The sequence below is a fragment of the Lonchura striata genome, chromosome 2, assembly GCF_050655825.1.
Source record: "Lonchura striata isolate lonStrDom1 chromosome 2, ASM5065582v1, whole genome shotgun sequence".
Lineage (NCBI taxonomy): Eukaryota > Metazoa > Chordata > Aves > Passeriformes > Estrildidae > Lonchura > Lonchura striata.
In genome coordinates, this window is record NC_140704.1 from 83,404,462 (window position 1) to 83,419,744 (window position 15,283).

The 15,283-nt window shown below is 38.3% G+C and overlaps 1 protein-coding gene across 1 annotated transcript in view; it reads right to left on the bottom strand.

Moving 5' to 3' along the window:
• Window positions 1–3,487: 3,487 nt before the first annotated feature.
• TRIO (trio Rho guanine nucleotide exchange factor) overlaps window positions 3,488–15,283 on the bottom strand; it is a 246,193-nt gene continuing 234,397 nt past the window's right edge. Inside the window, exons 49-57 of the mRNA XM_021528950.3 lie at window positions 13,471–13,718; window positions 12,536–12,674; window positions 12,157–12,184; window positions 11,568–11,730; window positions 9,547–9,668; window positions 7,900–7,978; window positions 7,113–7,313; window positions 6,558–6,696; window positions 3,488–5,026 (exon numbers count right to left, since the gene is read on the bottom strand). Coding sequence (XP_021384625.3) covers window positions 4,484–5,026; window positions 6,558–6,696; window positions 7,113–7,313; window positions 7,900–7,978; window positions 9,547–9,668; window positions 11,568–11,730; window positions 12,157–12,184; window positions 12,536–12,674; window positions 13,471–13,718 — 1,662 coding nt within the window. The 3' untranslated portion in view covers window positions 3,488–4,483. The remainder of the gene's footprint in view (window positions 5,027–6,557; window positions 6,697–7,112; window positions 7,314–7,899; window positions 7,979–9,546; window positions 9,669–11,567; window positions 11,731–12,156; window positions 12,185–12,535; window positions 12,675–13,470; window positions 13,719–15,283) is intronic.

Below are 15,283 nucleotides of genomic sequence, written 5' to 3' on the forward strand. Positions count from 1 at the left end.
AGAGAGAACACAGAGATCATCCTGCATTACAACACATTCTGAAAGAGCCTTTTGTCTTTTGCCAGCATGAGGTGATTTGAATGTGCAAAAAATACTGGAACCAGAAACTCTACAGATGGAAAACCTGTCTGTTACTCTCCAATATAACCTTCATCAAGATTTAATTTTAGGAAAGGAAGAAACTCAGAAGTTGTTTGCCTGAGGGATAAAGCAGTGGTTCTGACAAAACCAACACAATACCTGGAGCTCATTTAACAAATACAGTAACTTGGTCTTCCTTGGTTCTTCCTACCTCCACATGCACCTGAATGCCTATTGCAGAGACATTAGTAACACTGCCTATTCATACATGAAAAAGGTACATAAAGTTTAACTCATTTTCTGGACTGGAGCTGACACGGTAACACTTCCTACATTAATCCCTAGCACATGGAGACACTGCTGTATGCAGCAAAGATTGCCTGAACAAATACTTCACCAAATACCAACTACTCAGAGATTTCACTACCCACAGCTGGCAGTTCAGTATATTCCTGTCTTCATTTCTCCTAATATCTTTGGGAACCATGGAGCTTAACCTCAAGTCAGCCATCCTTGCTAACATTAATTTTTACTCACCAGCCCCCTTTGAAATGACACCCTCTGTGGTGGGGTTTTAATGATTCCTGGCAATGTCAAGCAGTGTGTTACACACAAAGAACATCTCATTGTACTTTCAGGCATCTTCTACTACTACTTCTAGGTTTGCATAGTAACTGGAACATTTTCAAGAAGCCAGATACTTTTGCTATGTCATTCTTAAGGATCTCTGTTGCACCCTTGTCTGACCATAATTTTGGATTTGGAATAAGAAAAAATGAATTGCTTCTTCTATTCATCAACACATTAATAGTCCCATCTGAGAACAACTTACAGTCAACAGGAGCATAGGCAGGTATGTGTTAGGCTTTTGCTCACTAGGAAGAAAATGTAGGTTGCTTCCCTGATCATGGAAATATCATATACTCAGGCTTTATACTTAGCAGTTGCACAATGTCCTTCAAGTTAATCAGTGTTCATTACACATGCAACAAAGAACAGGGTTCCCAAACTCAACTTTTAAAGTCCCATCTCATGCACTAACTTTAAAGTCTGGCAACCTCTTCTCTTCCTAAACTATCAGTAAGACATGATTAGGGTATGTTATCAAGAAGAAACACTGAAGAGTCTTCTCTTGAATCTCCCTGGCTATTCCCCCACTTTCAGCTGTGACATTGCCATTCCCTATGCTCTACAATATTCCCACATCAGGGCCTCACACCAGCTGCTGTGACCCATGTTTTTGGTCTCCCCTATCAGCCTTCAGTGCTGCTTTGTGGTGTGCAGGACAGTCAACAACAACTGTACCAAGTCCAAGTGGCATTTGCAGCCTCAACTACACAATCTAACAAAACAAAAGGACCTTATATTATCTCTTCAAAGCATGTCAATGGATTTGCAATTAGAAGATCGGAAGTTCAAGATCATCATTCAGGTTTTGTGCAGCTGGAAGCTCTTGCATCAAACTTCAGGTTTTTGTGCAAAACACCATTCTGTTGAAATATAGTGGCTGTTCCAATTAAGGGGCTCATGGAAAAGACCAGAAAGAGTACACTTCTGTTTACATGTGAGCCAAAGAATCCATCTCTGCTACTTGAAACACCTACAAGTGCATTATCTGTCTGTAAAGCACTTGGGTAACTTATCCCTAAATTAGTACATCTTCAGGCAAGATTCCACAAAGCCATCTACTTCCCTGGCATGGGAAAAGCTTCCTGTGGCTCATCCTTGTGAACAGGTCCTTTCTGAATATCCTCTTTCTATATGTAAAACATCTCTCTTAGTTGTCTCTCCCAGTAAGTAATAAAGGGACTGTTTTATAACCTGACAGGGAATAGTGGAAAAGAGCAGGGAAAAAAATAATTCTGTATACAATGCAGCAACAAACATAAGCACTCTGTATTCTTCCCTGACCTTTCATTTAATTTTGAATTGTAAACAGTTACTGATAGCAGAAAAGGGAGGAAGATAAATATACACAATAAGAAACTTTTCTGCTTTATGAGTTTAGTTGCAAATCCCAAAGTAACTTTTCTTCATAATGAATCTGGAATGCCTAAAAGTTGTGGGAAATCTGTTCCCCAGCTTAATACTAAACTGAAATACGATCCTGTGGTCTTTAACTGGGAACATCTGGTAGAAAACTCTGCTGGTCAAAATTTACTAGCTAATAAAGACCAGAATACATTTCCACAGTTTGGGAGTTATGCATATTTTATATAAAAGCATTCATGAGACTACAAAGCACTCAACATTTAAAGCAAAGGCAAATATTATTTTGTAAGGCATGAAGGAAAGATACATTGTTGCAATTTAAATTTGGATTTTATGGCAATAAAGTAACATACTTTTTTTAAAAATACAGAGCCAAATTAAAATATAGCCAAACCTAAACTGACAAAATTCTTAAAGCAAGAGATCAGACAATTATGTCAAATATGTTTAATTTTTTTCAAAATAACTGGTGGCAAAATAAAATATATACATCATGTCATACTGTGTAAATATGTAACATCACTGTACAAAGAAATATACATGCAAAATAAAGCAAAAAATTTCACTAAAACAATAAAGGAAAATAATACACAAACATAATGATATGAGGTTGGTACGAATACACATCCAGTTTCAAAATCAGTTGTTTTCTTTAAAAAGTTTCTGTACAACTTTACAAAAAAAAAAAAAACCAAACAAAAAAACCCCAAAAACCAAAACAAACATAAAAAAGAATAAATAGGATACAGTGGAAGCCACAAAGCTCAAAACTAACTCAAGCTGGGTTATGGCTTAACACCCATATATCTAACTCTTGTGGGATGTCGGCTTGGTTTTCTTAAACATGGCATTTCACACAAACATAGATGACAATACACCCACATGAACTCAGTGATGCACAGAAAACCATTTCTGTCTTTTTAAATATCTCACGCTAATATTACTTCAACCTTAAAAACAGTTACGAAGACAATTACGTTACATGTCCAATTCTCATCTGACTGCTACTTGCCAAATGTATTCTTCACCAAAGACCACAAGATTAATTTGTTCATTTCACAGAAAGAAGTAAAAAAGCAGATTTGAAAATTCTAAGAAGTAGTTAAGTGTTGAGACTGATTTGGGGAAAGTCAGACTTTGGCATTTTAAACATAATAATAACAATTTTGAAAAGTGTCACTATACTTCTTAACCAGTTTGACATTTGGGATACTAATCTCTCTCTCTCTCTCTCTCTCTCTCTCTCCGTTTTTTTTCTTTTTAACAATCCTTAAAACTGACTAGTCTCGACTAAAATCTATGCTAATCCTCATCTTAAACTAATAATGACAGTGTGGTATAACACACCTGCCCATGCCCACCCAGAACCCCCAGTCACACAAACAAAACCATAAAGCTCGCCGTACTAAGTATGTGCTTTTTCTATATATTTATTACAGTTACAACAGAGGTCCTCATAAATAGTTGCATAAAATGTTAAAGCCACAACATTGCACGTGATATGAAAGAAAACAAAATCCCAAATGAGTGCATTTACAGTATTTCATCCTGCTGTATACTGCTTGACAAATGGGTCAGCAAGCTGGGCACCAACCCAAAGTTCTTTTCTAGGGGGACAGTGACTACTGACCCAAACTGAAGACCCGCACAGTGGTATACCACCATTTAGGAAGGAAGGGGAAAAAAGGATAAGAGGAAAGGGAAAAAAATTACAGACCAAAGGCAGGTAACAGTCTATATACAAGTAAGGCCTACATTTTATCAGAGCAAAACAATTAATTCTATTTTTATGCAAAATCTTTTGAGGTTGGATGCACTTAAAAGCAGAGTCTGATCTCAGTGCACTGCTACGTGAGATATATACAGGCGAGGCAACTGGAAAGCTCTAGGACCAAGTGAAAACCAGATGTTATAAATCAAGGCCGTACCAATGGGCAGCCTTTTGGTGAGTCTTCTCCAGGCATGATCTGATTTTTGTTTAACACCAGTGCTTTAAACATAGGCATTTCTTCCTTGAATAAATCTTGAAAACAGTAGCTAAGTTCACTTGCAAAATTCAACTCTTGTTTATTAAAAAAACTATTTTTTTTTTTGCAGAAACCTGAATAAAATACTGTTGCTGTATCGCTTGTGACTGCTTTTTGCAGAGTACAGTGCTATTGTCCTCCACCCCCGTGAAGTCTGCATCTCCAGTCCCTCGCACCACCCTGTGCGGGTCCCTGTGGAATGCATTTGCACACGAACATTCACTAGCAGCTGGTTGGCTTGGGGTTTGCTTTCCTCAAAATTCAAGTCAACCGCTGATTGGCAGGAGGAGTCTATCTCCAGTCTGATTGATTGGCAGGAGGAGTCCATCTCCAGTCTGATTGATTGGCAAGTGAAAGAGAATGAGAGACAACTTCAAGCAAGGTCAAACTCTTGGCAAGAGCCTGCTCTGTAAGAAGTTTTTAATGCTATGGATGGGTCGAACATCATTCTGGTGTTTTCGCCGCTCAATGAACGAAGTCAGTCTGGATATATCAATGCTGTCACCATTTCTGCTATTGCCCAGCTGCAGCCATTGCTCCTGGAGGGCCAGTGCAGCCGAGGGACGCTTAGCTGGGTCATCCTGAAGCAGGAAGCATACAAAATCTTTGGCCTTCTGGCTAACTCCTTTGAAGTAGTCATCTGGGAAACTAAAGTCTAAGCGGCAAATATTCAGGCAAGTTTCCTCTACACTTTCATCCAGGAAAGGAGAGACGCCACTAAGAAGGACATAAGTGAGCACTCCAATGCTCCAAACATCTGAAGTGAGTGAAACAGGATTTCCAAGAATAATTTCAGGAGCTGCAAACTCTGGGTTTCCAAGTAACTGGTGGATATAATACGTGGTACTGAGCTGGACTGCATCTCCAAAGTCAGCCAGTTTTATTGTTGGCTTAGTGGAATTCTGGTCCACCAAAATATTTTCAGGCTAGAAAACATAAAAGCAAAAATTAAAATGCCTTCTTTCAAGTCAGTCTAACACACATTTAATGCTCCAACTTAACTGCTTCGCAGCCAATGTGGTCAGTTCTAGAACATAAATAGCTGCACTCCATAATCATCACTGCAGAAGGCCAGCTCTGCAAAGCTCTGAGGCAGTCGTAACAAGGCTTCCCCAGACCAACCAGCAGGTGGGTTCTTGCCTATTGCAACGTGCAATGAATGTGCTATAGCTGCTGGCACTATATTTTTTTGCAGGAAATATAATTCGGCCAGTGAATACTTCAGTTGTTCATGACAGCAGCTTTGCAAAACTTCACAGGAACTGTGTTTCAAAACTTAAGCTAATGAACAGCAATTACGAATAGAGGGTGAATAAAGCAACTGGCTCTATTTGTTTTACCACAGAGACAACAAATCCCCTGCATTTAAAGACTGGAAGACTTTATAGATATTTGCATGATGCTTTCAACAGAATCCAGCTTTATTTGGCAACTCTTTCATCTAATGCAGCTGTACAGATGGAAGACAAGCCCTCTTAGGAGACTATGGCAGCAGAAGATCTTGTTGGATGCACATGACTTCAAGAGAACTGCCCCATTATTCGTGAACTGAAAGTGGAATTATTTCTACAGTTTTATTTATAAAGCTACTGCTGTTGTAGCTGTAATCTCTGCAAAGTAAGAGCAATTTACCTACAACTAGTTTTTAATTAGTTCATCTGTATGTAAGACCATAAAGTACTGGTGAACTCTCTATAGCACAATAGAAAAAATTTAATGGTATGAAGACCCAAAAATGGTTCTGCTTGGAAAACAGAAGTACATGGAGGGAAAAGACTCAATCTTTTTGCTTTTTCTCATCATGACCCTATCTGGCTAAAGAGACCCTGCCTACAAAGATGACTTGTCAATGCTAAAATCATTATTCATATATAAAGGTGAAAAAAAAAGTGTAAATAATAAGTCTTTAATTAGTATTTACATTAAGACCTTCTCACATAGTTTTTTTTTTTTACTAGAATCCACCAAACCCTTGTGGCTCAACTAATCCACAAAGGGAAGAATAAAGGCTCAAAGAGGCACCATTCATTTAGGTATCACAGCCCTCAAAGTGTACAGATGAGAAACGTTTTTGCAGCAAAAGAGGAAAAGCAGACTCTTTCACAATAAACTCTACATTTCTTGAGAAAGGAATGGATTTCTGCTACAAGCTATCCAGAAAGTAAATAAATAAATAAATAAATAAATATGTAATCAAGCAAAACTTCCTGTTAGCAATTATTTCCAGCACAAAGAGCCACACAGGGCAAGCAAGCTATAAGGAGAAAGCATAAGGAATTGAAAGTTTCTGCTTTGCGGGCTCTGAGGATCTAAAGCATTTGGGAACGGAGTCCCAAGACATATCCTTTATGACTCTCAAAGCATTTCACAGTTCTTCTCAGCTGCAAGTTTTCTAGAAGAGGGAAATTTTTATGCCCTGAATGATGCATACTGCCCAGAATCCCATTAACACCTCACCTTTAGGTCCAAATGTGCTATTCTGCAGTTATGAAGATACTGCACAGCTTCCAGAATCTCTCCCAGGTAGAGTCTGATCTTCCCTTCTGTGAGGTTTCCCCATCGCACGATGTAGTCCAGAAGGTGACCCTGGTCAGCCCTGTTAGAATTACAAGGGTTGTATTTTGGATTAATTCATGCATCAGAACTGAAAAAAAACTTAAGAAGCTATAGACTACAGCAGTAACTGTAGCCTACAGAACTTACAACACAGAGGACTGGGGTATGAAGAGGAGCCTTCACATCAAACCACCAAATCACAACATTCCTAATTCACTTTTGTGGCCATTTGATACAAAAATACTGTTGAACCTTCAGACTAAGATATGTCAATTTAATATCTCTACTTGTTCCCTTCTAAATATTAAACTCAACATTTTAGTCAACTGCAGTATTTTACTTAGGTACGTTCAAACTGCTATGAAATTTTTGAGTTCCTTATTCATTAACCACCATAAGTGCCCCAGAAAGTCAGCTGTAAAATTGCACTTTGCAGATAATTTAGAGTCCACACACATTTCTAACACTAGTATGTAGTTGGTGGAGGTCTCAAAGGTATCGAGAAGGCCAATGAGCTGGGGATGCTGGAGATTCTGCATGACTCCAAGTTCATGGGTAACCTGGTCTCGCTTCATCAACTTCTTATTCACAAACTTAGTGGCTACTGCTCGTTTGGTTCCCTTCTGGTCACACTTCTTAACGACAGAAAATCTGCCCCTGGAACACAACAACGAAAGGAAAGATTTAACCAAGAAATACAATAAGGACATATATTTACTTGAAACATATACTCCAAGAGACCTAATTTTAATCTCTAGTAAGTTACCCTTACAGAGAAGGTCCTGGGCATGAGGATTTTCAGTGCATGCATCTACTATAAATTGTGTCTGCAGAAACTTCACAGAGATCTGTTATATCTCACTTGCAGACAACCTGTCAGAGTAATAACCAGCTTTCAAAAGTCATAATTAAGTTGGCCAAATGTATATTCTACATGAGTTATTTTGCCCGTTTTTAGACTTCTTCTGTCTGTAGTTTTCATTCCCTAAATAAGAAGGTTGAAGAGAACTTCACTACAGAAGCAGCGTCAGTCCCTGTAAGGGATGCTTAAAAAAAATAAATCTCTTCATCCACAATACCACTTCAACCTAATTGAATTCTGTTTCTGCAGTGCCATCTAGTGCTGGTAAAAGTTTCACTTCCTGACTATTTATCAAGGTATTTATCAAGGAGAATTTAATTTTTGAAAGAGAAGTCGGTACTTTGACACAGACAGCTTTGGAGATCAGCATACAGAACGCACCTGCCAAGCTCAGCCACTTCACTATAGTGGAAATCAAAGTTGTCTTTCCAGATTACCATGATCCCATTGCTTCCAGGACCTAAACAAACAACAAAAAAGAGAAGGACAGTATGACCAAGATTTAATACACTCAGATCCTTTGGCTCTGAGGGGAATGACCCCATTTTATTAATCCCCGTATGACACAGGGTGGCAGCAGGACAAACTGGATTATACAGAAAGGCAGCCCAGCCAATGCAGTGGAACTAATTCTATAGTGGAAACAATTCAGGTTACAGTGAGAACTGTCTGAACAGGAATGAGTAACCTTAGCAAGCTGAAGGAAACAGTAAAAAGAAAAGACAACTTACATTATATCTCATAATCCATAATACACCTGCCACTGGAAAAAGAAGTGGCCATGCAGTGTAGCAGCTACCTTAGAGAGCAACTCTTATTTTTCAGGAAACACTAGTGTAAAGGCCAAAATTTCCCTTTCAGCCTCTTTTATATATTTCAACACACTCATCCAAGGGCTTAGCTAGTGTCTGTCTTGGGTCAGTGAGCAGGAAGTGCCTGAAATAATCACCACAACAATACATTGTCAGTAAGGCACTTACTGTGGCTACCAACAGGCAGAGCTCTAAGTGGCACCACTGAATATTAACACCCAAAAATTTCAGATGAGATTTGGAAGGGACACATGTTTCACAGTCTGGGTTAAAATTCCAGGAGAACAATAAAACTCTTTGAAAAAAAGGGAAGAAAGACTATATTTTGAAGAGGTTTGGGACAGGTCTCCATATCAGTTGAGACGCTTCATATCTTGGGGTTTTTTATGAGTCAGTTTGAGACAGAGCCACTGTGCTAAAATCTATTAATTGATTCTTACCAGTGGAAAAATATATGGGCCTCACAATAGATTAAAGGACAGAGATGGCATCAATTGTTATGAGCTGCTTTGTAAGAAAATCTGCGATCCTAGTGTCTATATTTTCCCTATTTCTAAAAATGAAGAATTATGAACACTTAAGAATAAGTGAATGTATGAACACACCTCAAAACTTATCACTATGTCATCAAACACATCAAGTAAAAATCTTTTTTGCCCTTTGATGTCTGCCCCCAGAACACAGGCATTTTTTATCCTTGCATGTTTCCTTTTCATTCCTCACAAACATTCAGGTTGTCTTGCTTCAGGTACTGAAATAGTTCAATTGTAGATCAATGATGCAAAGACAAGAACTAGCTGTACGTTCTAAAACTTGTGGCTTTACACTTCAAGCTAAGAAGAAAAATAAACTACAAAGTAATGCTACTCTTTTCTTATATGTACACTTAAGAAATTACGTTAGCATTGTAACATTCACTGAGACTAAACTAAGAATGGTAATGACAAAATATGATTTTATCAGTGTGTTTGAACTAGTAGCGGCAAAGCAAATGCATGTTGACATTACCGTGGATGAACTGTGCATGAATCTCTAACTCGTTACATCCTAAAACTGCATCTGTTCCTGATGAAACAGGCACTAAATTACAGCTTAAAAGGTTCATTATCAATACTCCTTTAACAGAGGGGTACCCAGGAGCTGAGCTTTTCTTTTTACTGTTCTATGAGTACCAGGCACTTTGACTGTACCTAAAGCAAGGCAGAGACAGGCCTACCTAAAACTCGTAGACTGGCGGAGGATGAAACTGAACCCATGTCGTTTGCAGCTATGCACGTGTAGATACCATCGTCTTCCGCAGTGACGCCAACGATTTTCAGCGACGCCTCTCCCAGGTCACTGCGAAACACAACAGCAACTGTTAACTTTACACTAACCTTGCAGATCTTAAGCTGTGAAAATCAGACAAAGTTAGATTGATATTCTTTATACTTCTTATTCTCCAGTTCTTATTTCTCTCTGGATGAACATAGTAAAACCCCGCCCTGCCATATCAGAAGCATTCACCAGGGCCTGAGCACTTTGTGTTCATCCATTAACTCAGAAAGTCCTACAAATAACTAGAAAAACATCCTGACACTCTGTCTCACCACATCTCAGGCTCTACTGTTGGAAAAATCAAGTGCTTCCCCTCTTTCTTCCTGCTTCCTTTACCAACATCAAGTTTTCAGAAGCCATATTGAAACAAATATCCATCCTTGCTCTTTCTGAAAGGTTCGTTTCCATCAGTGACTCCTAGGAGGTGTCAGCTGATCTGTCATTTGTGCTTTCAGAGCATTCACCCCTTGTAAGAGAGAGTTTGCCTTCAAAAGGCACACTTCACCACAACTCTGGTGACCTCATTTACTCTCTGCTCCAGGGCAGTGACAGTATTAAGCTAGATAATACCACAGCAGAAAGACTCTGCAGGCTCTTCCTTAATCTTTCTCATTGTTCAACCACCCTTTTTGTTTGATGCTTTGTCTTGAAAAGTCTGCTTAAATTTTCCTCTGTACAATGAATTTCTAGTAGTCTTTTTACTATCTGCCATGGACATGAGCAACAGATAATTTGCATGTCTCTTACAAATGTGAATACTTGGTAAATCCTCCCTACACATTTCACCTCTAAGCTCAAAGCAATCCTAACACTGTGTTCTTCACAATATAATGCATATTTTCAAGATATTTTATCAGACTTTCCTTTGGATTCATCTTAGCTGCTACAAGTTATTTTACTGACTGACCTATTTACAATGGTCTTCACCACAAAATTTCAGGGTAAAAAAAAAAGGTAAATTTTAGGAACATAGGAAGATGACACCCTTCCCCGACTCAAAGAACATTTCAGGATTATATCTAAAAATCTGTCAGCCAGAGACAAGATTATTCACTGGATATAATTCTATAATGAGTAACAGTGAATTAAACCTAGCAAATTTAACTCTTACCCATCTCCAACAGCCCTGGATGCAATAGTAAAGCTACCACACTGCCTTTGTCTTCTCATTAAAAAGAAACAAAAAACCCAATGAAAATAAAAAGCAGGAGCACCAGGAAGTAAAGAACAGTATAATATGCCAGCAACTTTTCACAATAGCTCTTCATTCTGAATTAAGAGTATAATTCAGAAATAAGACATTTCTTCACACTGAAGTTACTCATTAAACTACATTTTCTGCATGTAAAAGATGCCTTTCAGAAAAAAAAAATTCTTTTTTTAACAGCAGCTTCCTATTCCAAAACAACAATTTCCCCTGGTGTTTTGAGTTACCAGTTATTCTACTATGTTCTATCATAGCAAAGCTAAAACCAGAGAAAAATGTTAATATCCATGCTTCAACATTGAAGAATGATGTTGTCACATCAATAGGAAGCAGAGGCTTCTCTGCAAAACACAGTGGTGTGATCTGAAAGTCACTAATGGAAATAAGGGACTGGCAGGGCTTGTCACAGTACTGGCAACGCACTGGTCTGTTTCAAGGACCAGGTCAGTGTGACAGACCACAATGGTTTCTGCAATAGCTAATGAGAAAAAGCAGATTTATTTTGTTTTTAAAAATTAACTGATTATAACATTTTGTTACCCTAGCCATATGCAGAAATTACACACCACTTCTGGAAAATCTCAGTGATGATATATCTCTGTCTGAGAGCAACCCTATCCTCATGCCTCAAAGCCTCAAGCTGTCCCACACCAGGGGTGCAAATTAAAAATGTAACAGTTCCAGCAGTTCCTCCTGAATGTGACACAAATTACCTGTAGGAAATGCTGTGATGACCGTCATTGCTCAGTGTATTATGATCAGGACCTTTCCAAGTAACTGAAGCCTTGGGGCGACCACAGACTTTACACCTAAGCACGATGGTCTCTCCTGTCTCACATGTTACCTCACTCAATGGAATTATAAACTCTGGGGGAACTGGAAAAAGAGAATTAATGGCATTAGGTAAACTGAAGCAAATACATTTAATTTCTACTCCTTGCATTGTTTTCCATTAGATAAAGTAGTACTTTAGATTCCCAAGGTGTATATAGGCCCTGCCCTTGGAGCAGTTCCAACTCCTGGCCTCTGCAAATTCAGCAAGGCCCCACTTCCACACAGAACACATCACATGGTCCTTGTGTTTTATTGTGGTCCTTGTGTCCAATTGTTTTGGACTTGTGAACAAAAAAGTGTTTCTTGCATCTTAAAAAAGAAATATGACATATTTCATTCTACCTTATCTAAAAAGAGCCCATCTATATTTTTGTAGAAAGTACTCAGTTCTTGACATAATTCATATCAAGCAAATAATGTTTTAATCAAATTTATTGACTGAAACTTTTAAAAATTAAAGCAACTTACCATCATAAATGTAATTGGGGTTAAGAAGCTGGAAAGGAGAAATTAAAGAATTAATGTCCTGATAATCTTATAATAACTTAAAGAATGGTAGAAAACCAAGCAAAGAGATGGATCAAAGTTAGCTATATCCACAAAATCCAAGAAACATATGAATACCGCAATTTCTACACCACTCTATTCTTTTTGCAGTATCTTTTTTTTTTTTTTTGTATGATGCTTTCAGGTTTGAAGGTTCTAACTTCCTCTTCTCAGATTTGGCAGAAACTGTCCACTAAAGCCACTGCTACCTTTGATTCCTTCTTGTGAAGTCCTGACAGAAGCTACTTTTAAAGAAATCCCAACCCAACTTCTTTTGGAAACGACATCTTGGAACACTTACTTTTACAGAAACCTTGTTGGCAAGTCCTTCTCGGGATTTGCGATAACCATTTTCTAGCTTGCCTTCCCTTTTGCCGTCTTTATCTTTTTTCTCAGATTTCTTCCTTAATCGGAGTGCTGTGTGCCAAGATGTTGACTTCCTGAACACAGAATATGAAACTCTGATCAACTATATTCAACTCCCTGTTATGGCCTATACTATCTAATTTCATGTGGCATTGGAAAAGCATGTCAAAATGTTATTTCTATGTACTATAGTATAGTAAAATGAAATACATTCTGTATTCCATAAGGGATGCCACCCTTGACTAAAACTGTGAACAAACTAGCAATGTAGTCTGAAGTTCAGTATTCCTTGAAATCATTGCTCAAATGATAAACTCTCTATATGAAAAAGCAAACTGTCAATCAAACTGAGTAACAACCAGTATGAAGCCCATACCAAATGCAGCCCTACAAAAGCTTTACACAAAATTCAAACTTTGATACAATTTCTTCCATGGCAAATATTGGAGTCATTCCTAGTATACAGTCATTTTCAATAGGTTTGTGGCTTAAAGCAGGTATCTAGGAACTCTAAAATCTTGTTTTATTTTAACAAACATTCCCTGTTTTCCTAGACAGAGGTGTCTAGACTGGCAACTCATTCTATTAAATAAACAAGTTGAAACAAATTATTTCTGGTCTTAGATAAGGCATTCTTTTCCCAGAAGATTAGGCTATTGCAACTTTTTAATAAAGAATATGTGCTTCTGGGATCTTTTTTACTAGTTTGTATTTTGACAGTTGCTAAGGGACCTCTCAAGTACTCATTCTGCTTGTCGTTCATTTATTTCTCCATGATCACATCAACTTTTGGCCTTAAAGGTTTCAAAGCCTTCTGTAAATTAGAAGATTTCTTCCTTCCTCCCCTTCTACACACATCCAGGCACTCACTTGATGGTTCCATCAGGGTTGTCAATGATGACTGCACTGGTATGCCCCAAGACATAGCCGGGAATCCAGCCCTCGGCTGCGGGGCACTGATCAGTGGCGGCTCTGAACACCAAAAACATGTTCTGTTGGTTGCTGGCTAGAATCTGCACGACCTCTCCTTGGTAGACATTTATCTCATCCTCCTTCACTGCCATGTAATCGTGTGTCACCAGCATGGTGGAGATATTGCTACTGCTGCTACTTTCACTCTGCAAGTGTCAATCAGAAGCAGAGAGAACAGGGAAAAAAAAAAAGGAATAAAATTTAAAATTCATGAAGAGAACAGGCTGTTCTTGGCCTGCTAAATTACCTACCTAATCCACCTGGTTTAAACTGCAGTCAAAGCAAAAAGCAATGTTTTCTCTTTTACAGCTGCCTGTGTCTGTTTATCTTGTGCATTTGTCTGATATTTGAACATCTTTATGGACTGCTGCTGCACAAATTTATTCCAAATACAGTTAATATAATTTTTGTTAACTGGGAGTCAGTTTATTCACAAATCTCAACTTGTCTTTCTTTCAAACTCAGACACTGAACCTTGCATCTTCATCAGGCATGAAAACTACAGTACAGTAAGACAGTTTTTCATGGTCTTGTAAGTTCAGTTTCAAAATCAGTCATTAGCTCATAATCACTGGAAACTCCAACAATGAAAAATACACGTAGTCTTTCCTAGCCTACTTGCCAGATCTCAGACACTGGCCTTCTGCACACAAAGCATGACAAGCTATGAAAGAACAGAACAGGGTTTTGACAGCATCTCTTAAAACCACAAGACTCATCTCTGGTTGCATCTGTATGATGAGGTTATTCTTTTAAATGCAGAAGATGAATTAAATTACTGAAATAAGAAATTATTAATTTGATGGTCAAATAGACCCCCTAAACTGTAAGAATCCCTTCTAAATTATTAGTGACTAAGATAGCTGAGTGTTGTTACCTATTTATCATACACTTTCAACTACTGTTGATTGAAAAAATGATTTTGTTCATTTCCCCAGCAAGCATTTGTGGAAAGCTAATTATGGCTGAGAACGTGTACGTTCAAAATCATACTACTTTCAGAACAAAAAGCCTACTTCTGACAATGAACCTACTGGAAATTAGTATTTTTTAGAAGTATGTCTTACTTTGTCCATTTTCATCTATTCCTTATACAAGGTTTAATAAATCTAAGTGTGAAAACTATTATCAGATGACACAACCTACTCCCTCAGTAATTATTTCTTTCTTGGAACAAGTTAAAACCAAGGTGAATGGCCTATTAATGAAGTAGCATGAAGTGTGTGTGCTCCTGTCTATTGTCTCTGTTCTTACTTCAAACTGTTTCAGGTCACTCAGTGCCAGTGAGGGCTCACTATGGCTCAGCAGAAGCCAAGCTGAAGAAGGAAATGAGTACCCATGTCCTGGGTACTTCTATTGCTTATAGAGCAGAACCCCAGTAGTACCACTCATGCTAGTTGCCAGTGGAAGGCTTGGCATACAGGATTAAAACAGCATCTTTTTATTTTTTTCTCAAAACTGTCAAATATTTCTCAAATATTGAGGAGATACAGGGGGATTCAGTTAACAGCATGGTGCACTGGGAGCCCCAAACACTGTGTTCTCTTGCAATCTGCTAAAGGCCTTGAATAAGTCACTCCACCCCTCTGTGCCTGTGTTTCCCTGAGGACTCTGGCTGAGAAACCAAGACATTTGGAATGGAACAGTCTCAGAATACTAATTTCATAGCATGTTTAACACCCTGATGCTTGGAATGCCAGTGACTCTGTAC